The sequence below is a fragment of the Kogia breviceps genome, chromosome 16 (genome assembly GCF_026419965.1).
Source record: "Kogia breviceps isolate mKogBre1 chromosome 16, mKogBre1 haplotype 1, whole genome shotgun sequence".
NCBI lineage: Eukaryota > Metazoa > Chordata > Mammalia > Artiodactyla > Physeteridae > Kogia > Kogia breviceps.
This window is the reverse complement of record NC_081325.1, coordinates 5,306,984-5,329,243: the sequence shown is the minus strand read 5'-3', so window position 1 is coordinate 5,329,243 and position 22,260 is coordinate 5,306,984. Positions and strand designations below refer to the sequence as shown.

The following is a 22,260-nucleotide window of genomic DNA, read 5'->3' as shown; positions in this document are numbered from 1 at the left end:
GGACAGTGGGAGGTGGTCAGGACCAGCTCCAGGCCTGCTCGTCTCTGCACAGATAGGACCACCTCCCCATCTGTACTTCCACGTGAGCTCTACTCTCAAGCCACGGGATGAAGGGCCCTGGCACTAGAGGCCAGGCGACGGCCTGTATCCCTCTGTGGCCACTTTCAACAGGAGCAAATGCCCCGGAGCACCAGGTGCACGGATGCTGCAGGTTCACCTTCCTCCCTTCGCTGGACTTTCGCGTTTCCGCGCCGTCAACAAATATTTACAGAGCTTCCCCTACGTGCCAGACTGACCGCGGAAGAGAGATGCATGGATGGACCCAAACATCCGACGGGCTGGGGGATCGGGCACGGAGGGCTGAGAGAGGCGACGGGACACTCAGCGTCTCTCACAGAGGGAGTCAGTCCCGGAATCTTCGCAAGGAAGGACAGCGCTGCAGAAATCTCTGCCCGCACTCCTGCCCTGGCCACCCCTCCCCCCCAGCCGGCAGCAGCTCAGGAATCCGAGCAGGTGATGAAGGAACAATTGTGAGGGCACAGTCTTCTCCGAAAGAGAGCAGCTGCCTATCCAGGCTGCACACGGACCACCCAGGAGATCTGGGGGCCGTTAGGAGGGAGAAGTCAGATGTGCGGGGAGGGGGAGGTGGCACCGAGGACGGTGGGAGGCCTGGGGCCCCTGAACTATCTTCCTAGGAGCACAGAAGTGAGGCCAGATCCTGGGACCGAGAGAACGGAGGCCGTGACCCCTCGAGGACCTCCTGCACCCAGCCGTTCACAGACACTCCCGTCAACTACCACCGTCCCAAGTGTACAGAAGAGATCCCAGAACGTAGAAGGCAGGAGGCCACGATGAAGCTCTAGCTGTCTCTTCTGATCCATCTCAACATGTAAAAGTGAATTTTGAACAGGATCAGGGCATTTAGAAATTACATTCTTTTCGAATCTGCAAAAGAATGCGTGTGTATATATACACATCTGTAGGTATAACTGAATCACTGTGCTGTACACCCGAAACGAACACACGTTGTAAATCAACGACACCTCAATAAAAAAATAAACATTTTTTAAAAATTTCATTTTTTTAAATCAGCCACGAGCTTTCTCAAGGCTGACAGCCCACGACACCCTTCGACATCACGACCCTCCTGCCAGACTGAGGCCCAGCCCCCGACGTTTTGCTGGTCTCCACGGGTCAATGTGCCGTCACACGTCTTGTCCCATAAAACCCTAACAACAACACGCCCCCCCCGCCCCCAGCCGGCCATTCGCCTTCTTCTAGAACAGATGAGGACAGTCTCGTTATAGGAAATGTCTCACCCAAGGCCGCATGGCCCATCGGGGGCAGAATTCTAGCGCGGGCTCTGGGCTCTGTGGATGCACGCGGCCCCCCCCCCTGCACACGTCCGACTCAGGCCTGTGCCTAGGCGTCTGCCGCAAACACGCCCCCATCCTTTCTGTCCATTACCACCTCCCCGTCCGCAGAGCCCATCCCGTCATCGAGAAAGGCTTCCCGACGTCTAATGGGGAGAAGAGCCCTCCTCACCCTTGGCCTGTGTGGCCTGTGTCACAGTTACACACAGACCACCTTACAGCCCCGCCCCACCCGGCCCGGCCCCGCCCCGCCTGGCCCCGCCCCGCCCCGCCCACCCGGCCCCGCCCCGGCCCCGCCCCGCCCGGTCCCGACTTTCAGCTTCAGGCAGTGACTCTTTGTCCCATGGACAGATCACTACTTCAACCACAAGCACAGCTGCCGTACGGTGAGTACTAATGGACCCAGGAAAGCTCGGTCGTGAGCGCGCACAGAAACCACAGCTCCAACTCCGTACGTCCTCAACCTCTCTCCCCAAATACCCAGTCACTTGAGATAATATTCCGAGCACTTCTCAAAATGTTTGCACTGTCTTTCCTCAAAGCAAAATAAAACAAACAAAATGCTTTGTTTTCACTGCTTCGAAAGATGGGGCAACAGAAGAGGAACAAGACAGAATATAAATAGAATAGAAGTATTCAACCTCTAGATTTCTGTTTCTTGAGCAGTTGGCTACAGGGTTCCTTCTAAGCACTGAGAGGAGAGTCGTGCTTGTAATTCCCAGACATTCATGTCCCTAAGGCAGCAAAAGTCTCCTGACTACCGTGCAAATTCTCCTTGGGCCCAGGTCCATTTTCTTCGGTAAATTTTAACCAAATGCAACCTGATAACATTTTATTTATTTATTTATTTATTTATTTATTTATTTTTTTTGCGGTATGCGGGCCTCTCACTGCTGTGGCCTCTCCCGTTGCGGAGCACAGGCTCCGGACGCGCAGGCCCAGCGGCCATCGCTCACGGGCCCAGTCACTCCGCGGCACGTGGGATCCTCCCGGACCAGGGCACGAACCCGTGTCCCCTGCATCGGCAGGCGGACTCTCAACCACTGCGCCACCAGGGAAGCCCGCAACCTGATAACATTTTAACATATGCGATTCAACAAGACCCACTCACATGCCCAGCAGTCAGGTGTTGGGGGAGGAGGCTGAGGCTCTACGAGAAAGAAGGGGGGTCGGGAGCCCCTGCACCCCTGGAGCAGCCGGTAGGTCACGTGATGCTTTCTCAACACCAGCAGCAAAAGAATAATTCATTAAAAACAAAACCAACCCCGGGTATACCCGAAACGAACTGTAACCAAATCTACACGAATAACACGCATTCTTCAGCCAGCAAACCTTCGGGGCAGATACACTTTAGTGTCATAATTGGGCCTGGTATCAAAAGGCCTGGTTCTTACACCCTCTGCTAATACTGCCAACACAGCACTTCCCCTGAAGATCACAATATGCTACTATTTCTATTTTCCGCGCGTGGGTTTTCTTCCCATGTCCAGACCCCACATGAACCCCCATCTCACCTGGGGGGCCGACCCAGGGACCCAAATGTCAGCTTTCACGGCGCCCCTCAGAGGGCGAGCGTTACACCTCACGCAACGCATCTCACACTGCACGCCGAGAAGCGGCAGGGGAACCCGGGAACGCAAGGCGGGAAAAAGGAGCGGGTGCTCGGAGCGTCGGCCGGGGCTGCCCACCTCTTTCCGTTGCTGTCCCGGAGCATCGCTTTCCCCATCACCCTGGACTTCCTTTCCAGCTCCTGCACCTCCTCCAGAAGTGTCTTTTTGCAGGTGTGCTTGGCCCTGTGTCACAAGGAAGAGACAAGAAGGACACGACACGTGAACTTTACACAGCCTTGAAGATGAGCTGCTCCCTTCGTGGGCCACGTCTGATGCCCTCTGACCCGGGCCCAGGCTTGGGGACACCATGGAACATTCGCTATCCCTACGCATGGCAAGGGCTCCACCTCTGCAACCCTGGAAGCACCCCGAGTCCTGCAGAACAGGCTCGGGCCATGAGGGTCCGAAGCTGCCCCCCGAAGGAGCATCGCCTGTCACTGCAGAGCTGGCTGAGGTCCCCCGTGTCCGGACCGAAGCCCAGGGTACCTGGAGAGTCGAGGGTCAGCCTCTAAAGCTTTTCACTGCAGGACCAAGAACCCCAGAAGACGCTTTGATCCTCACCCTAGTGGATGCATGTGGGTCCCTGGGGCTGTGCCCTGACGGTGAGATCAGGAGACTGGGGGCGGGGGCGAGGGGGGGCGGGGAACAGTCTTCTCTCTCCTTTTAGGGTGAAAAGAGCCACTGTCGCGGCAGGACTGGGAATTAAGATGCCAGAGTTCACAGTCATCGTGTCCAAACCCTTGACCTGAAATTTGGGTCGACACAAAGATCTGGGCACAGGTTTCCTTTCTTCTCTTGCAGAGACTTACCATCAGGGCCCACGTCTGCAGGCCTCGGCGGCGTGAAACAAGGGATGGGGTAACAAAACGGTCTGGCCTTTCCAGCCGTGTAAACTGCAGACGGGCCCCTCTTCCTGACCTGCAGGAAGAGTTACCTGCACCCTTTCCTGATTAGACTAAGAAATACCTTACAATGTTCCAGTAAGTGTCTGCCTGCAAAGGTCTTCCCAAAATTGAGATTAAACAGAGAGCAGCTGGTTGGAAACTATACAGGGGAAGAAAGGGCATTTAAGGAGACACAGGTTAGAAATGGGAGAAGAAAAACTGTAAAAAGCCAGAGGGCCCTAACGGAGCAGCCCAGGGCGGCGTTCCTTCTTCTGAAAAGCTTGTTCGTTTCCGTACAAACGCACGTGGGGAGCCCACCAAGTAGCCGGACTCAGAGACAGAATCAGAACAAAACTGAGCGCATCTTCAAGGACCCGGGACAGTGAGATGGAACATTCTGGAGACGTGAGCTGTTCCACGGAAACACATACTCCCGTCTGCCCTCCACCTTCAAGGAAAGCAAGTCTGTGAAGACAGCGCCCAGGCCTCTGCTGACACTCCACGTTCATCTCCGAGGGAGAATCAGGGCTGAGACTCTGTATACGGGTCAGTCACTAATTTCCCCGGAGGAAACGAGAGAAATGAACCACACAAGGTTTTCACACGTAATTCCTTAACCACGCCAAGCAACGTCCTGAGACTCAGGGGCGTAAAACACTGCAGTTCAAAGCGGAGATGGCGGAATTTTCACTTGAACAAGAAATGAGAAAACGTTTAACTTTTTGCTGGAAAGGAGACAGTTGAAAAGAAAGTGACAATTGATACTGTTCAATATGAATGAATACGCTGGGCCCAACCGTTACCCTTGAACTCACGGGTTTCTGGGGCTGCATGGATAAAAGCCAGCTGGGTCAACAGGCAGCCCCGCTCCACGGGTTCACGCCAGAGCCATGGGTCCCGCGGAGCGCCTCTGGATGGTTCTAGAGGATGAGCTTTCTCGCTTACTGTTTCAGGACTGTCCTCACTCCATCATCCTCCCTTCCTCTGCACCCTCCTGCCCACAGAGCAAGCAGGGTTCATTAACCCCTAGACCAGCCCTCACTGTTATCCTCTGGGCTGGGGGCTAGGGGGAAGGGTGACACAAAGAAGTAGGCTTGGACCAGGAAGACTGGGCCACAGGGCGCACAGCACTGGAAATCGACAGCTTGGGCCAAGAGAAAAGAGCATCTGACCTGCTGTGCTGGAGCTGCCAGTTTTCACTCATTCACAAAATGGCCTGAGAGGGGAATAATTTCAGTATCTTGATGCTCCTGGGTGTCGTTCATGTTTCCAGCGGATGAAGATGCATCCATATCCAAGATGGATGCCATCCAATTTTATAGTATTAATATTTCCACTAGGCTAGTTCCCGTGAGCCAGCCTGGGGGCTTGACCAGGATGAGAACACAGTGAGTCCTTCTGCATGAAGCACTGCTGGACAGACAGGTGACGCTACCAATTTAAAACCATTTTCTCGGGCTTCCCTGGTGGCGCAGAGGTTAAGGATCCGCCTGCCAGTGCCGGGGACACGGGTTCGAGCCCTGGTCCGGGAAGATCCCACAGGCCGCGGGACAACTGAGCCCGTGCGCCACAACTACTGAGCCTGCGCTCTAGAGCCCGCGAGCCACAACTACTGAGCCCGCGCGCCTAGAGCCCCCGCACCGCAATGAAGAGTAGCCCCCGCTCGCCGCAACTAGAGAAAGCCCGCGCGCAGCAATGAAGACCCGACACAGCCAAAAATAAATAATAAATTAATTAATTTTTAAAAATAAAATGGAATAAAACCATTTTCTCAAGAACCTTTGCCCAATGAGGCCTTACTTAAAGAAATGATTCTAAGACCTCCCCTGTCGAAGTCTGCGTACGAATGGACTAAAACCTAATACTTACAGGTTTCAAAAGCCAGGCTCTAAGCATTAGCCAGTGGCGTGGAAATGGGATCTCTCCCACTACCTGTGGACAGCTGGTTCCCAGGGGTCCAGGACTGCTCACCCAAGCCCACGTTAAGAGGCCGGGTGATCACAGGAGGCTCAGGAGGGGGCACGTAGCCCCTGTAAGGGCGTGTGGTAACCCGCAGTGAGCCTTCAGACAGAGCAGGAGTACCTCCAGGTTATTAGGGAGTTTGGAAATAAAGAAGTCGGCTTAGAATCTTGAACTTTTCATCTTCTTGTTTCGGAAACTTTTTTCCTGTACTCACTCTTTCTTTTCTTATGGAAGGGGAGCAAGTCAGAAGGAAATGTTAAATTCTAAATGGGGATAAAAATATAAATACAATGTGCTTCAAAGAAATTATTTTAGTTAGAAAGTATTAAAAAAAATCAAGGCCCCGTTGTACACAGGAATTTCTTATTACCTTTTCTTTCCATTGAACTGCCTATCTGGGATTATAATAAGGAAATGAAGTCATTCTGGACTTGCTGAATGCATCGTGTGCTGACTGGTAAGGTACAAGAGATACAGCTAGACAAAAGGAGATGGGTTCCTAAGTTCCGTGGCCTTGAGCTTTACATTATTTTTATAAAGCAACATAAATGAATCTTTCCTCGATAAGCCTAAGTACATGGCAGCTTACCTAAAAATGCTGTCATAGGTAAACAGTTTGGAAGCACGTAAGCTAAAGGATATTAAAATAGTTCTGGGCAATTTAAACTTCCTGCGTGTAATAAAAATATTCATTAGCCAGTTATCACATATAATCAATCAGTTATTTTAATAAAAGATGTGTTAGTGTGGTCCCTCATGAAAATTCTGGTTAACAGGATAACAGAGGAGGTATTATACGTCGTCCAAATCTGACTTAAGATAGTCTAATAATGGGTCTTCATTCAGAAACTTGATAGACTTCATGGAAAAAATGACCGAGTTACCTCATGCTGTTTTCTTTCTTTACTGTTAACAAGGCAGGTCCTGAAATGGGTGAGAGGCTGGGCAAGGAAATGCAGGAAGACAGAGCAAACCAGAGCATACAGAAATATATGTGAAAAGGCAGGCCTGCCTTGTGCTGCAGTTTAAAAGCTCTTTCAAAATACAGTTAGCCACCAAAATTCAAAACAAAACCAAAAAGCCTTAAGGCTGGTTCAAGGTGGACTTCCCTGGCGGTCCAGTGGTTAAGACTCTGCGCTCTCGAAGCAGGGGAGCCGGGTTCTGATCCCCGGTCGGGGCACTGGACCCCGCATGCTGCAACTAAAGATCCTGCACGTGGCAATGAAGATTCCGCGTGCTGCATCTAAGACCCGGCGCAACTGAATAAATGAATATTAAAAAAAAAAAAAAAAAAAAAAAAGATTGGTCCAAGGCAAGATGAAAGAACCATCGCAAATCTACAGAAGGTTCCGGATGCTGCCTCAAGCTGGCTCACCACAGCCAAATTGTCCAGCTCCTCCCCGACTCCCCATCAAGTAACTCAAACTCTTTTCTCAAGTCCAAGGTGCAGCCTAGCACGTCGCGTGTCAAGAATCATTCCACAATTTCAACCAAATAATGGGCGATTTTCTGGAAGATCAGGATGAATATTTTCGTTCAGTGTGTCAGAAGGAAAAACAGGACACATTTTATAAAGCTGCAGAAGGGGGCTTCCCTGGCGGCGCAGTGGTTGAGAATCTGCCTGCCGATGCAGGGGACACGGGTTCGAGCCCTGGTCTGGGAAGATGCCACATGCCACGGAGCAACTGGGCCCGTGAGCCGCAATTACTGAGCCTGTGCGTCCGGAGCCTGTGCTCCACAACGGGAGAGGCCACAACAGTGAGAGGCCCGCGCACCGCGATGAAGAGTGGCCCCCGCTCGCCGCAACTAGAGAAAGCCCTCGCAAAGAAACAAAGACCCAACACAGCCATAAATAAATAAATTTAAAAAAAAAAAAAAAGCTGAAGAAGGAGAAACGACAGTTGAGTATCGTGGTCTCATCAGAGGTAAGCAACTCGTAGTATGCTCTCCCTTCTTGGGAGAAGCCTCTGAATTTCCTTGACTCAGCAAGAAATATTTCAGACTGGGAGTATAATAGGAAGTAAAATAGGGAACAGATCAGAGGGAACATGTCCAAAGAAAGGTGCCCAATTCTTGTTTTTGAGGAGAGGGATAAGTACAGTGTAGACATTAACTGTATGTTATAAATTGGGCATACACTTTGGGCAGACACTGCAGGTGAGAGGCAATATACCCTGCTCCTACCTGGCTGGCAAGCTCCTTGGAGAGGAAATGAGTTTTACTCTTTCCATATGGTGGAGCTGGAAGCAGTGTCATTTGATGTATCCTTGTTAAAATGTAAAAAGCGCTAATTTTACAGTGCCAGCAAAAACCGAAAGCAAACCCTGTTGGAGGGAATAGATAATTTGCTTCATGGTGACTGGGAGCTTCTACTTGGAATGTATTGGAAAAGATCCAGAAAGCAGCTGAGGAGGCAGAGACAGAACAACAAACAATTTTTTTCATGACATTAATTTAACAGTTGAATTAAAATAGGCTGAGATTGATTTCTAATCAAATCACTGTTCTCAACCCCTGTCCACTGAAGAGTGAGCCGATGTAACCAACACCACGTTCTCTTTACCTAAAACTAACTTGATGATCTTGCAAAATTGAAGAAATCCGGCAAGGGGACTATTTTATACCACAGTTGGGCTATGTTACGAGAGCAAATCATAGAACTGACATTTTCTTCCCGTTCATTTATTAGATTAAGAAAACATCTTTCCTGGGCATTTTAATTTCATCTCCAAGGATTCTGATCCTGCTATTTAAAGAACACAGTTTTAGCAGATAAAATGGAAGCAGTGGTAAATCAAGGCATTTAAGAAATTAGAGTTATTTAATGTTCACTAACAGTTGTCAAACTTAGTGAAGAGAAGAAAAAAAAAAAAAACCAACACCTAAAATATGTGCTATAAAATTCTCTCTCTCTCCCCTTCCCTCTCCACATTAGGTATCATCGGTTGTCAAGATAATGCCAAGATGAAGATTTTTTTCAAAAACATCCTTAACTGTCAGGCGAGAACAGTTCTCACTGGGTATGGGAGGAAGGGAGAGAGAGAGATGAAATCTGATGTCTTTTCCTGGAAGGTCTGGAATAAAGTCTCAGTTCTCTACCTCAGGGGCCCCAAATAATTATGCTTTGCCCAAAGTAAAGCCAATCCAGGAGGTGCAATTTTCAGGGAAGTTGGCAACTGTAGGAGGTCTCATCAGGCCTCTACCCCCAATAAGAATCAGTATGACCTCATTTTGGAGTATTCCATCGTTTCCTCCCAGATGAAATACAATTTACATGATCCTGGAACTCAGGAGCTTTTTGTTTTTTGTTTACATTGTACATAAAATACTTAGGAAATAATATATTTTGAAACGTGTAAACAAAAATCGAGCATGAATTATTTTCTATCGAACCTATGTTATAATTTCATCCTTGTGATTAATCTTCTCATAGCCTTGTAAACTGACACTTCAGAAGAATTATATTTGAAGGATTCCTTCTGGGAGTTATTTGGAGAAATGAAGAATCCTTGTTTCCAAGTATTTGGTGATTTGAGATGACTTCATAAACATACAATTTCCCTTTAAGCATGGGGTTTAAAGCCAGGTTACATCTGTGATCACGTAGCATTGATTTTTAGATAGAAGGAGAAATGAATTTTGAGTTATGTTCCTTACACTTGATGGAATGGATCTGTACTTAGAAATTCTCCCCTATAATCATGTACAAGCAACATCTCTCTTGACTTTCACACAGCCTGACTCCTTTTTGACTATATTCTCATATTAAGGTGAAGCACAGGTTAAAAGAAGACGAAGAAAAAAAAAAAGACACAACCCCAAACCCTTTATATCTGTTTCTGGCAGGTGGCAGGAGACGTGTTTCTTCAGAAGTCCCACAGCACCTAATACCCTACGGGGGGGCTCACTGAAGACGAACTGGAGGGCATCGGGCGAGACCTGGGGTACCGCTTCATCTTTCACTTACGCTCTCCACACCACATCTTCCATCAGACACGCGGTAGGAACCAGAAATAATCCCAGCCAGAAGTGCGCAGAGCTCAGGACCATGGCTGCCTGCAAGAAACAGAAGTGACGTGTGCATTAATGCTCTTTCCAAAAAAAGAGAGAGAGAGACATAATTTAATCAGTGTAACACGCCCCATCACACAAAAGCAACAGAACGTATTAGACTAGTGAAAGTTGAAATATACACCCCGGAAGAACGTGGAGTGGCGGGGTGAGCTCCTTGCCGTGATCTTCTTCAGCTCTTGTCTCCATCCGGATACTCTGACGAGTGTTGTCTCCTTTTCGAAAGCGCTTCAGACCCCCTCTCTGGTCGGAATGCTGTCCTAAACCCCTCCTCCTGAGAAACGCTGGAGCCACCAGACTCCACAGAAATAAACTCCAGTCCACAGGCGCCTTGCATGCACCCACGTATCCATCAGCTCCTGGTCCTTCACTGCTCCTTCACTGATGTAACCAGCACCCGGGTGCAGGGCGGAGCGGTTCTCAGCGCCCAGAGGAGCAAGGCGAACGGGTTATGGTCCTTGTCTTCAAGGAACTTAAAATGGGGTGGTGTCCCCTACATCACACGTGGAATGGATGTGTCGTGATCATATGCTCTGGGGCTGAGAGGAAGGCTGGAATGCTGGCAAGCCTTCTTAGCAACAGAGTGTGGGACGTGATGGGAAGAGAAGTGGGGTTTCAACAGCTGCAGGGGCAGAGGGAAGGCAATGGCGGGGAGACACAGCCTCCGACGAGGAGACCCGCAGTTCCCGAGAGTTTGGGAGGAAGTGAGACCGGGTCTTAAGGAGGAGTTACAGGGCCGGATGTCAGTTAGGTGAGGAGCTGAAAAGAGGGCTCAGGGCCAAGGCGGAGGGAGGGAAGGAGGGAATGGGGGAGGGAAGGGAGGGAGAGGGAGGGGGAGGAGAGGGGGAGGAAAGGGAGGGAGAGGGGAGGGAGGGGGAGGGGAGGAGGAGAGGTGAGTTTGCTCTGAACAGAATCGGGGCTGGGAAGGCAGAGTCCTTAAACTGTTGAGTGAGCGAGGCCAGAGCGTGGAGCTGGTAGCAATGGCCAAGTACTGGGACAGGGACTGAAGTTCAGTGTGACAGAAGCCTTCACAGTCACTGGTTTCTCTTTTCTGAGTTCCCACCACTGGATTCGACGGCAATCGATGTGCTCCGCTGCAGCCCACACCTAACCACGTGGGTCTTAGCACCGAACCCCAGCGTGTAGCCCTGTTCGTGGTGTCGGAACTTTACGCCAACAAAACTGAGAAGCAGTGAGATCTGGGGTAAAGTTGAACCCTAACCCTGGCACTGGAGCACTTGCTTTCCTTTTCTAAAAACAAGACTGCCAGCTTTCTGGAGGAGCAATTTAAAACCTTAATAATACGTGAGTACATTTTGCCCATCAAGTACCCATCGCAGAATGCATCCTATGGACACGAGTAAGAACCTGGGTAAAGAAGCAAGTACAAGCGTATTCACATAGTGCTGTACCGTCAAGGGAAGTAAGAAATAAGTGTCCCAGAAGAGGGCTTATTAACTATACTGTGGTTCCTACACCCGGTGGACTCCTGTGTAGCAATTCAAGGGATGCAGAGTTATAATGCTGACATAGAGAGGTGTGATATGATATTGCTAATAAAACGGATGGGTTCTGAGCATCTGAAGGGGACCCGCCCTGGCAACAAGGGTGGGGGTGGGAGAGGAAGCAGCAGTGGCCAAGTCTCAGAATTAAACCTGAGATGTGATCTCCTGTTGCTGCCCACCCAAAAGTTACGCTGCATCTTTAAGTGTTAAGCGCTGTATATATGTCAGGAGACATCAATACATACGATAGTTTTTGTAAGTTCTGTTCTGGAATTTCCTCACCTTAAAACACACACACACACACATTCCAGGGCCTCAAATGCAGTTCAGGGGTCCAGGCCTTGATCCACTGAGACTATGCAGACCACCAACCCGAGCACCCCCTGTGTGGTTTTGCACGCCAGGAAGAAGGCACAGAACGGTCTATCAGAGGGAGCGCGCTGCACTTTTCTTTCCACCTCTCTCTCCGGCTGTGGCTCTAGTTCCCATTTCTCGTACAGAAAACATGTTACTGACACGCACAGAAAATTTAACTCATCTCCCTCCCCGCCCTACGCCAGCGGCCCAAGCGAACCGCAGGAAGGAGCTGGATTATCCAGGTGCCTTCTTTCCTCAAGTCCCACCTTCCCCCTCTAATCCATCCTTGGCTGACCCAGCGACAGAAGGCGGCCTTGTTTAAGCTATACCTGTGGGGCTACATCCCAGATCATCGGCTGGTGTATTTGACAAAGAATACAGTCATTTAAGAATAAGATTTTACAGAAATGATAGTTACCGCGATGGGATGGAAGTGTTGGCTAATGCTATGATGGTCATCATCTTCTAAGAGCTAAGTGGGTCAAATCAACATGCCGTACACCTTAAACATACACTATTATATGTCAATTCTATCTCAATAGAGCTGGAAAAAATATTTTTTCGAGAAAAAAATAAAAATAACATTTTCCAACAATGAAACCGCATACGAATTCTCATTGCTGACGGAAATAAGGAAAATGACCTTTGAACTGCCCTGCTGAAAATAGGGAGCCCTCCCCCCAGCTGACAAAGGTTACACGGAGATTTGGAAGTACTGTTGGTTTGTCACTGGTTTTTAAAACCTGGAGCTGTTTTAGAACACATAACGGACATAACTAATTTTAAATTAAGGTGTGTCTCCAGAAAGGTTTCTACTATGCCGATTTTCACAGATTGACTGAGGTTTGAGGTACTGAAATTGTTGCTAAGGCCACAGCTTTTGGTATTGAAATTTAGCCAGACTGCTCTTGTTCTCTCAGAATAATAATAAAAAAATGTTTACCGAGCTGGGCTAGGTGACAAAGGGCACTTAATTACTCCCCCCTCCCCTCTCACCTGTACTGCTGAGTGAGGTTTTTGGTTTGTTTTTTTAGCATCTTTATTGGAGTATAATTGCTTTACGCTGGTGTGTTAGTTTCTGCTTTACCACAAAGTGAATGGGTTATACATATACATATGTTCGCAGGTTTTAGAAGTACCCTTTTGATGTGCTAACAGCCCCACCGGGAAGAAGGGCGTCCTCAGTTAACACACCTCTAGCTAGCAATGCCTGTTAACCACTTAGGTGCCGAATGCAAAGGAACACGCCCGCCTGGCGGTACAGTTCCTTGACTCTGAGGCCACGGCTGGGGAGAGCCCGGGGAGGGCGGTGCTGGTCTGGACGTAACGCTGCACAGCACCACGTGCTGTTAGACCTGGCACATGGACCGGGGACACCGTGAAACACGTGACCAGGGATTAGCGCACTCAGCAGCTTCTGCAGGCTCCACGTCACACACGGTCATGGTGATAGATGAGAGAAGGTTCTAGAAAGGAGGCTGGAGGAGCCCGAGCTGGGCAAGGTCGGTTTGTGTTCCCTGGTGTGGGGCAGATTCGAGACACCATGATGGCGATGGAGGAGGACACCGAGATTTCGTGGTGTCTGTGTCACCATGTACCAGGACTTCCCATAAAGCGTTCCATGCAACCCTTCCTGGTCCCCTTTCTACGGAAGAAAATCAAGTCCGCAACTTCCCCCAGGGACCTGGGGCAGGAAAGCGGGGCCATCGACATTTCAAACCGAGGCGAGTGGACCCCAAGCCCCACTCCCTCCCTGTGTGTGAGGAGGGAGGAGTGAGGGGCTTCCTTCCCCCCCCTCCCGCCCGCCGAGCCTCCAAGCAGCGGAGAACATCTCTGAGTTTAGAGGTAGCACAGGACTCAAGGCACAAGGTACACTTGAACTGAACACCAGAAACACCAGACCCCAAAGCAAAAGTAAATGAACGAAAACCTGGAGGAAGTGCAGTTACCAACACAAAGAGAACAGGAGCCTGCCCAGCTCCAAGCCCAGCGCTGCCACACGCTCTTACTAACCCCGGGCCTCAGTTGCTTCCTCTGTAAAGCGGGAAAGATGTAATACCTACCTCACAGGGTTACCACGAGGCTTCCATGAATGAGTAACGCAAAGTGCTGTAAAAAGTGCCTGGCACGTGGTAAGTGCCATACACGTTACCTACGACTAAATGGACTGTTTTTTGTTTTTTGTTTTTTTCCACTACCGACATAACCACGGATCTTACGGAGACATCCTACAAGTGGTGAACGAAGTGGCTACTTGAGGGGGAGTTGGGTCCAGAGGATCACCTTCTGCTCCAACTGTCAGGAGGTTTACCCGGCGCTGTCCTCAGACGGATGGCAGGGCTGAGCCGCACGCGGCAGAATTCTCAAATCACAGTGCAAACAAGCTGCTTATGGGCGACAGGCAGCAGCTGTAAACCGGGGCGCAGGCAGAAGCTAAGCTCTGTTCTTTACGCTCAGCTATGAGTACCGCTCACCTGCACGGATGCCGCAGCGCCGATCCAGGTGAACCTCCGACTGGCACCCCAGGCCACGCACCGCCTCTGACCTCTACAGAGCGTCACGCAGAGCATGGGCTCAGCGGTCGCTCTGCAAGGACGCAGAGTGCTTGCCAGGAACTTTTGTGCCCGCGGAGAAAAGAGAGTGCGTGCTGAATGCTCATGAAAAACGTTCACCAAGTAGCTGCATGTCGCCAAGATGGTGACCCTGAGTCACAGCCCAGGAAGAAGGGGCAGTTCTCAGCCCAAACTGTGTTGCAGAGAGAGCCCTTGCTGCTTCCACGGGGCTGAGGGGGTGATGAAGGCTCCGGTCACACAGAACCGGCGGCGGGAGGAGAACCGGCCCCCGGCCATTTGCTTCTCTTTAGCACAGAGTGAAGAGGAATTCAGAACCAGAAGATCCTGGAGGTCATCCTGGCCTTCAGGGCTCCCCTTAAGACTCCTAGGGGGCTGGGACCACAAACTGAAGACGCAAAATCATAGTTTCTGAGGATGATAAAGACGTCGCCTCCCCAGGAGCTGGCACTACAGGTAGGGAAGGCAAGCAGCCCTCATGGGACCTGACAGGAGGGACCCCAGGAAGGGCCACCTCCCCAGCTCTCCTGTTTGACGTGAATGGAGAGGCGTACAACGGAAATCAGGTAATTAAGAGAATGTGTGAAGTCACACACTTATCCCAAATGGGACATCCTTTATCTCACTGAAAAGTACTTATCCATTACTCCTTTGGGCATTTGGAATATTTTTTAAAATGCTAATATCACCTGGAAGATGTGTATATTCTAAATTAGAATAAAAAACCACCTGATAAAACAGGCCACCTTTTCCTGGATCTTCAGTCTCACCCAAAGATTTGAAAAATGGATCACTTCACATTCCAAACCAAGAACATTTTCCCAATAAATCTGAATGATTTCTTTTTTTTTCAAAAAACCAAGTAAATCTTATTTTGGAGATGCAACGAATGCTACAGGAGGTCTCCCCAGGGCCCCGGGGGTACGTGTGTTGTCTCTCTCTCCTCCACTGTCAGGGGTGGTTCATGGAAAAAGGAATTAATTAAGGAGAGTGGACTTAAAAGTCCGGGATACATATCTGGGTTTGAAACTAATCTGTGCGGCAGATGGCCCATCGCAGGCACGGGACGTGCACAGGAGCCGAGGCGGCCGCGTAGCGGGGTGGGGGCAGGCGTCGGGGAGGACACGGACACGGACACGGACACGGAGGGGTCGTGAGTCACCAGGCTGCAACTACAGCACAGATTTTGCTGACTCAGGCTTCACGCGGCTCCGACCGCTGCTGCTTTGGATCAAGTTTTCATGGCTTCCCACCCACTGGATCTCTTGGGGTGCTTCTCGGTTTACTTCCACGACAGACGGAGAACGGACAAGAAGGATTCTCCCTGGGGACGGGGCCGCCGTGCTTCTCCTCCTCCCCCTAAGTCACGGCGGCCATGTGCTGGGAGAGCAGACTTGTCGCCCCCACGCAGCGGCCTCGGGCTACTAGCTCTTGCTGCCCTGGAGGACTTCTCAGCAGCTGAGCGGCCCTCGCAGGGCTTTGGCCTCAGACGGACCTGCGACGGAACCGCGCCCCTCAGCTTTAGACTGTGGCACTTGCACGGGTCCACTGCCCTCTGCGTTCCTCAGTCTCCCCCCCGCCCTTAAGATCGGGACAACAGAGGCACCTCCCTCGCGGGGCCGGGGTACCCAGCGCCCTGTCAGCTGTGCTCACAGACAGTCTATCCCCCCAACCCCCCAGGAGCCCTGGACCAAACCCTCAAAACGAAACACATGCTTCTTCCTTCCTTGAAGTCTACCCGGCTCCCCCAGCCCCCGAACATCTGTGCAGGACCTCGGGATGCTCTGGAAACAGCTCTGCCTGTAAACCGACTCAGAAGCAGTGACTGAGCGCGGGGGCCGGCGCATGGCACCCGGCATCTGGGCCCCAGCCAGCTGGCTGCGCTCCATCCCTCAGCTGTGCCTTTCCGGAGCAGAACCGTCCGGGGACCCCTCGATGAGACAGTTTCTCCGCTGTTTTCTTTAACTCTGACAACTGCAACGGAAGCTGAGCAGCAGCCCGCAGCCCCCCAGGGACCCCATCTGCCTCTGTCTCCCTCTCTCACTCTTGCTGTTACTTTTTCAGGCTCCTCTGACCAAAGTGCAGATTGCATTTTCTTTTTTTAAACACACAAAAAAACGTTCTCGGCGAGAAGAGACTTGGCTTCAAAAAGGGTTTACGGTACCAAATGAGGATTGCCGACACCCCATCCCAAGGACCAAACTGAGCAATTCAGGTGTACGCTTTCTACTCGTAAAATGGGTGGATTCTTTCACGCAACTAGAAACTTCACGGCAACAGTCCATCTGCGCTCCCTCCGCCAGTGGTGTGGAGCACTCGTTATGTGCCAGCGTCTCGGTCCCTTGGAGAGACACAGAGATGGAGAACGCACAGCCCCTTCAAGGCTTCATCTCCACCCACTCACAGAACACAGGGCGTGTTGTTAAGGTACCTTGTCTCCGTCTCCATGGATACGATGCTGGATGCGTAGAAGGCTCCACTAGCACACCCCGCAACAGCTCCAAATCCCCCGCGAGGGTTTCCCAAATAATAGACGTGTGTATTAGTAGCCAAAAACCAACCCTCCCCCCTCTTCCAACCCCTCCCCTCGCATTTCCTGCTTTAATTAAGCGACACCACTGGCCTCAGGCACAATTAACAAGAGGTGGGTCTTGGTTCCTGCTTCTCTCTTCTGTTAAACCTCTCTTCCTGGGCGTTCCCACATACATTATTTCTAAGCCCCACAAAAACCCCTGCAAGAGAGACACTAACTGTTCCCATTTTACAGGTGAGGCCATTAAGGCTCAGGGGTTAAGTGGCCACTTCAAGGTCACCTGGTAAGGGGCTAAGGCAGGATGTGAACCCAGGTCTTTGAGCCTAGAGCCAAGGCCTGTCCTTGTGCTCTGAGATCCATGTTCTTTTTTTCTCCTTTTTTTTTTTTTTTTTTTGCGGTACGCGGGCCTCTCCCTGTTGTGGCCTCTCCCGTGGCGGAGCACAGGCTCCGGACGCGCAGGCTCAGCGGCCACGGCTCACGGGCCCAGCCGCTCCGCGGCACGTGGGATCTTCCCGGACCGGGGCACGAACCCGCGTCCCCTGCATCGGCGGGCGGACTCTCAACCACTGCACCACCAGGGAAGCCCGAGATCCATGTTCTTAACAGACAGTGGCTTTAATGTCTACTCATAATTCACTAGTTTTTTTTTTTTTTTTTTACTATATTTGCCAGTGTTTCAATAACCTTTATTTTAATAAATTGCAAGCCTTTAGATGTATATAATCCAGCTTCCACTTTTAGCCCAGAAGTCCTACTCTGACTTTTCCAAACATAAATTAACTCTGCTGTAATATTTCTGACCCTTGTCTTCTTCTATTCTGTTTAAAATGTAACATTTTTAAATGATGAATTTAAGAACTGGGCTCTTTCATGGTAATGCCCTTGTTCCAGAGTACGATGCCATGTGCTGACTCAGCGAGCAGGTGTGCATCGTTACTCAGTGAGGCACAGGCTGCCACGTCTTGGGGCCCGGTGAACAGACAACACAGCACACGTCCGTTAACCGACGGCTCAGAATCGGGACAGCCTGTGGGTCTGAGTGGGTCTTGAGGTCCTCACTATTCCTCGGTAGGACAAGCCTTATTAAGGTTGGTACCTATGAAGCAAAACCAACATCTTAGTCTTCAAAGCATCCTGGCCGGCATCGACAGGACAGGTGAAAAGCAAAACCTTAACACTTGTAGAAGAAAAGGTGGGAGAGTATCTTTCTGACCCTGATTAGCTTTTAGAAAATTTGATACAAAACAGCAGAAACATTGCAGGAAAAGAGAGGAGTTCGTAGTAAAAGGGAAAACTTTTGCTTTAAAGAAAAGCCACAGATGGCGAGATTTCCAGTGCACGTTCCAATCCCGGTTATACGTATGCTCTGGGGAGACTCCACAAGCAGGTATGTGCAGGAATGTTCGCTGCAGCATTTTTGGTGACTGACCTCCACCAGAAGTCAAAAACGTAAATGTTTCTCAATAGGAGAAGAAATGCATTTTGGCATATTTATAGAACCAAAAACGGCATTAAAATGAGCCAGCTACACTTACATCACTCTAGATAAACTTCAAAAACCAGTTCTGACAAAAACCAAAGCAATCCAGTGTTGAGGGGAAGGGTGTATATGATACAACCTATATAAAGTTTCAAAACCCTGCAAAAATCAACATTGCCTATTGTTTATATTTTCTACAGGCTTATACATAATACATGTATAAAAACAGTAAACATGAAAGTAATGAGAGTATTTCTAGCTCAAGGAGAATGAGACTGGGAAAGCTACTAGGAGGACTCAACAGCATGGCTAACATTTCTTTTTTTTTTTTTCCCTTTTCGAAAAGATATGAAGCAAGCGGCATGTCAACACTGGACTAGGCTGGGGATATAATTCCACATCCTTTGTCTCTATGTGTGGAGTCTGTCACCATGTTGAAAAATTCCACAAAAAGGGGGGGGGTCTCTAAAATAGCCAGGGGGACAAAGGTGAGCTTTGATCGGTCAGAGGGCAAGGGGCAGGGGGCACGGAGCCTACCGCAGAGGCAGGAGCCAGCGAGGAAGGGAAGGCGGGAGCACAGGTTCTGAGGCTGAATGAGGCCAACTTTCAGAAACTTCTGGTTTTGGAGAGAGCTTGCAGCTCACGATAATGACCACCTTGTGGAGATTGATGAGCTCGGCCATGACAACAAGGGAAGAGCCACAGATATCTGTGCCTGCTGGGTGCTCAGCCCTTTTCCCCAGTCAGCTGGCTCCATCCTCCCCGCAACCCTGTGAGGTGGGTGCTATATGGTAACTCCCAGCTTGCAGATGAGGTCAGTCAGGCAAGAAAGGTCTATGGTTTGAACCTGAAATGGGGAAGAACCTTTGTATTCTATTACAAGTTCATCACCAAAGGGATGTTGCCTAGAAGCTTAAATTACACATAACAGCCCATCTCTGGGACCCCCCCCTCCACAGGTAATGAGCATCAAGCTAAAACACCTTTGTTTAGCTCACAGGAAACATCCTGACCAGGCCCACATGCCAATGACCTCAGGAAGGAAGAAATTAACACATCCCCTCCAGAGGCCAAACCAGGACTTTACTCTCTCCCCTTTTAGTACAAAAGAAGCCTGAATTCTAAGTCGGGGAAGATGGTTCTTTGGGACATGAGTCCAGCATCTTCTCAGCCTGCTGGCTTTCCGGATAAAGTCACTATTCCTTGTCCCAACACCTTGTCTCTTGGTTTACTGGCCTGTGTGCGGCAAGCAGTACGAGCTCGGACTCGGTAACAAACCCAGCCGTCTGACCCCAGGGCCCACGCCTTCTCACAGGACAGGTGGGCTAGCCCTATTTATTCGGGGGTCATCTGCACACAGTGATGGCTGAGCCTGTGGAAATACGTGAGATCACAAAGAGAGGGAATGCCGGGTGAGGAAAGGCTTGAGATTAGCGTCTGGGTGATTCCTGTACTGGGAGGTGGGGAGAGGAAAAGGAGCCGGGACTTGGTGAAATCTCGGGGCGGTGGGGGAGGGGGGGGAGTCCAGGATGGAGCTGTGTTCTGAAGGTGAGGAGATTTTAGGGGTGACAAGGGGGAGGGTGCTGAGGATGGGCGTGCAGCCATATCATGAGGAAATGGGGGAGGAAGGAGGGCCGGATGGGGCTTGTCCAGGACCTGAGACAGCTATGCAGATGGGACAGGAGGAGAAAGAGCCTTGAAAGGTAAGAAGTCAGGAGGGGAGGGTGGAGAGTGGTCCCGGGGAGACTGCAGGGAGGGGATGACATGGAACGTGTGGCTTTGGAAATTCAAGGGCCAGTGTTAACTCAGAGGTGCTGTGGGCGGCCTTCCACGACCCCGGGACACACAAGGCCACTTCACAATCGTTAGGGAACCATGATCCCAGCGCTTCAGGGGAACAACTGACTTGGAACCAAAGTCTCTCTCCTCCTCGCTCTTTCCTTGGGCTCCCAGGCTCCTGGGAGACTCGGGAAAGGAGGAGGAGACCCACTGCGCATCCTGGTTGCACCTCTGTTCCTGTAATTACAACCGTAATTCAGACGAAACACACACGTGCACACATGTTTAGGCATGAAAGTTAACATCACCACCCGGAATATGAAATACTACCGAGGTGCGATGGGGCTAATTTACATTTACTGCGGGATCCGTAACTGTGTAATTTCCTGGCTTTGGTCTGTGTGGTTTTTCAGACTCAACATTTTATTAACTTTTCCTTTAAACCAGCTCTCTGTCTTTGGCTAGTATTCCCCATCGTACTCGCATGCATATTTCCAAGCTGAATATCACATTGTAAAAGTCTCTCCATTTCCTCTCATCTCCCTCAGTCCATCTGTATTTTTTACATCGAACCTCCTGGGTCCTCACCTTTCTTGGCTCTGTAGATTTAATTAATGTACTTTTGACTTTCTTTACCAGGTCACTGTTGAAAATTTACATAAAACAGATCCAATTTTTTTTCATCACATTCTAATAGAAACTCATCAGCTACATTTCCCTTTCCCATATATTTCAATTTCTCTTTTCAATACAGCTTCCCAAGTTTAAAAATTCATAGATACAATGGCACATGAATGCTTTTGACTGATCCTTCTATAGAGAGCCTCCTACATTTCAGCATCCTCCCATGTTAGAATTGGGTTATCATGTAAATAACATATGATACCATTTGCTCTTCATAAAATCATCTAGACCTTTTTTTTTTAAGAGTTCAGCACAAAGATGTTACTTTATTTTTCAGTTATACATATATATATTCTTTTTCATATTCTTTTCCATCATGGTTTATCACAGGATATTGAATACAGTTCCCTGTGCTCTACAGTAGGACCTTGTTGTTTATCCATTCTATAGATAATAGTTTGCATCTGCTAATCCCAAACTCCCAATCCTTCCCTCCCCTCCCCCTCAGCAACCATAAGTCTGTTCTCTGTGTCTGTGAGTCTGTTTCTGTTTCACAGATAAGTTCATTTGTGTTGTATTTTAGATTCCACATATAAGTGATATCATGTGGCATTTTAGACCTTCTTTTCTTATGTCTTTGTTCCCCTCAATATTGTTGCAGGCTCTGAGGGATTTCTTTTGCTTTTGTAGAACTGTCTTCTTATATTTCTATTAATTTTGGAGAAATGAAGATGTTTTCAGAGGAGAAACGAATACGATAATTAGCCTTCTTTCCCATTATTTCAAAAGCAAAACCAATGAGGTTACTTTGAGTTGCTCTTGAAAAAAGAAATTCCCAGCTGACCGCATGAATGAAGTCTACTAATGCATTTGAGATTCTGAATAATACAATATTTATTTCAAGGATCCACTTTGCTTTTCCTCTTAGTTGTACTTGTTTACTCACTATGGCATTTAATGCCAATGATATATAACTTTGTGTTTCCTTTATCTCTTTTTTCTTTAAAAACATTTAGTAGTAAGCCATCGTCATTCGTTTGTTCTCCATATTAACAACCTGCTTTCTCCCTAGCACAAACATTTCTATTTAGCCCCCGAAAAAGCAAAAACAAAAAATTCAAACCAACTCTAAGGCGGGAATAGCTGAATGTACACCTTTGCCTGTAATGCCTTCTACTGAAATCCTTAACACGCTATCAATAAGTTGGCAATGAAACCAATGGAAGAGAAAAATCTGAAAAAAACATGTTTCCTGAGAGTTCTGTTCCTCTTAGAATCCCTATTTAAATACTTTGACTTCTTTCTAAATATTTCTTCGATGACCCTCACTGGTTGAGATGATTCTAATCATAGCATCCCTTTCTTTGTGGCTCTTTAAATAACTTCATTTTTTTAAACCAATGACACATTGAAATGTACCGACCAATGCAATTGAATTGTATGAGAAGAGGTCAACCTGAAGTTCATTAAGAGGTCAAACTGAAGTTCATCAAACCCACGGCATTACCCGGG

General features: G+C 49.2%; 1 protein-coding gene across 6 annotated transcripts in view; it reads right to left on the bottom strand.

Moving 5' to 3' along the window:
- The window catches only part of ATP8A2 (ATPase phospholipid transporting 8A2), a 516,648-nt gene that overhangs the window by 41,259 nt on the left and 453,129 nt on the right, over positions 1-22,260 (bottom strand). For all 6 annotated transcript variants that reach the window (XM_067016712.1, XM_067016711.1, XM_067016707.1 and 3 more), the window contains 2 exons: positions 9,797-9,885; positions 3,062-3,166 (listed from right to left, as the gene is read on the bottom strand). In XM_067016712.1, the coding sequence (XP_066872813.1) occupies positions 3,062-3,166; positions 9,797-9,885 (194 nt within the window). The remainder of the gene's footprint in view (positions 1-3,061; positions 3,167-9,796; positions 9,886-22,260) is intronic.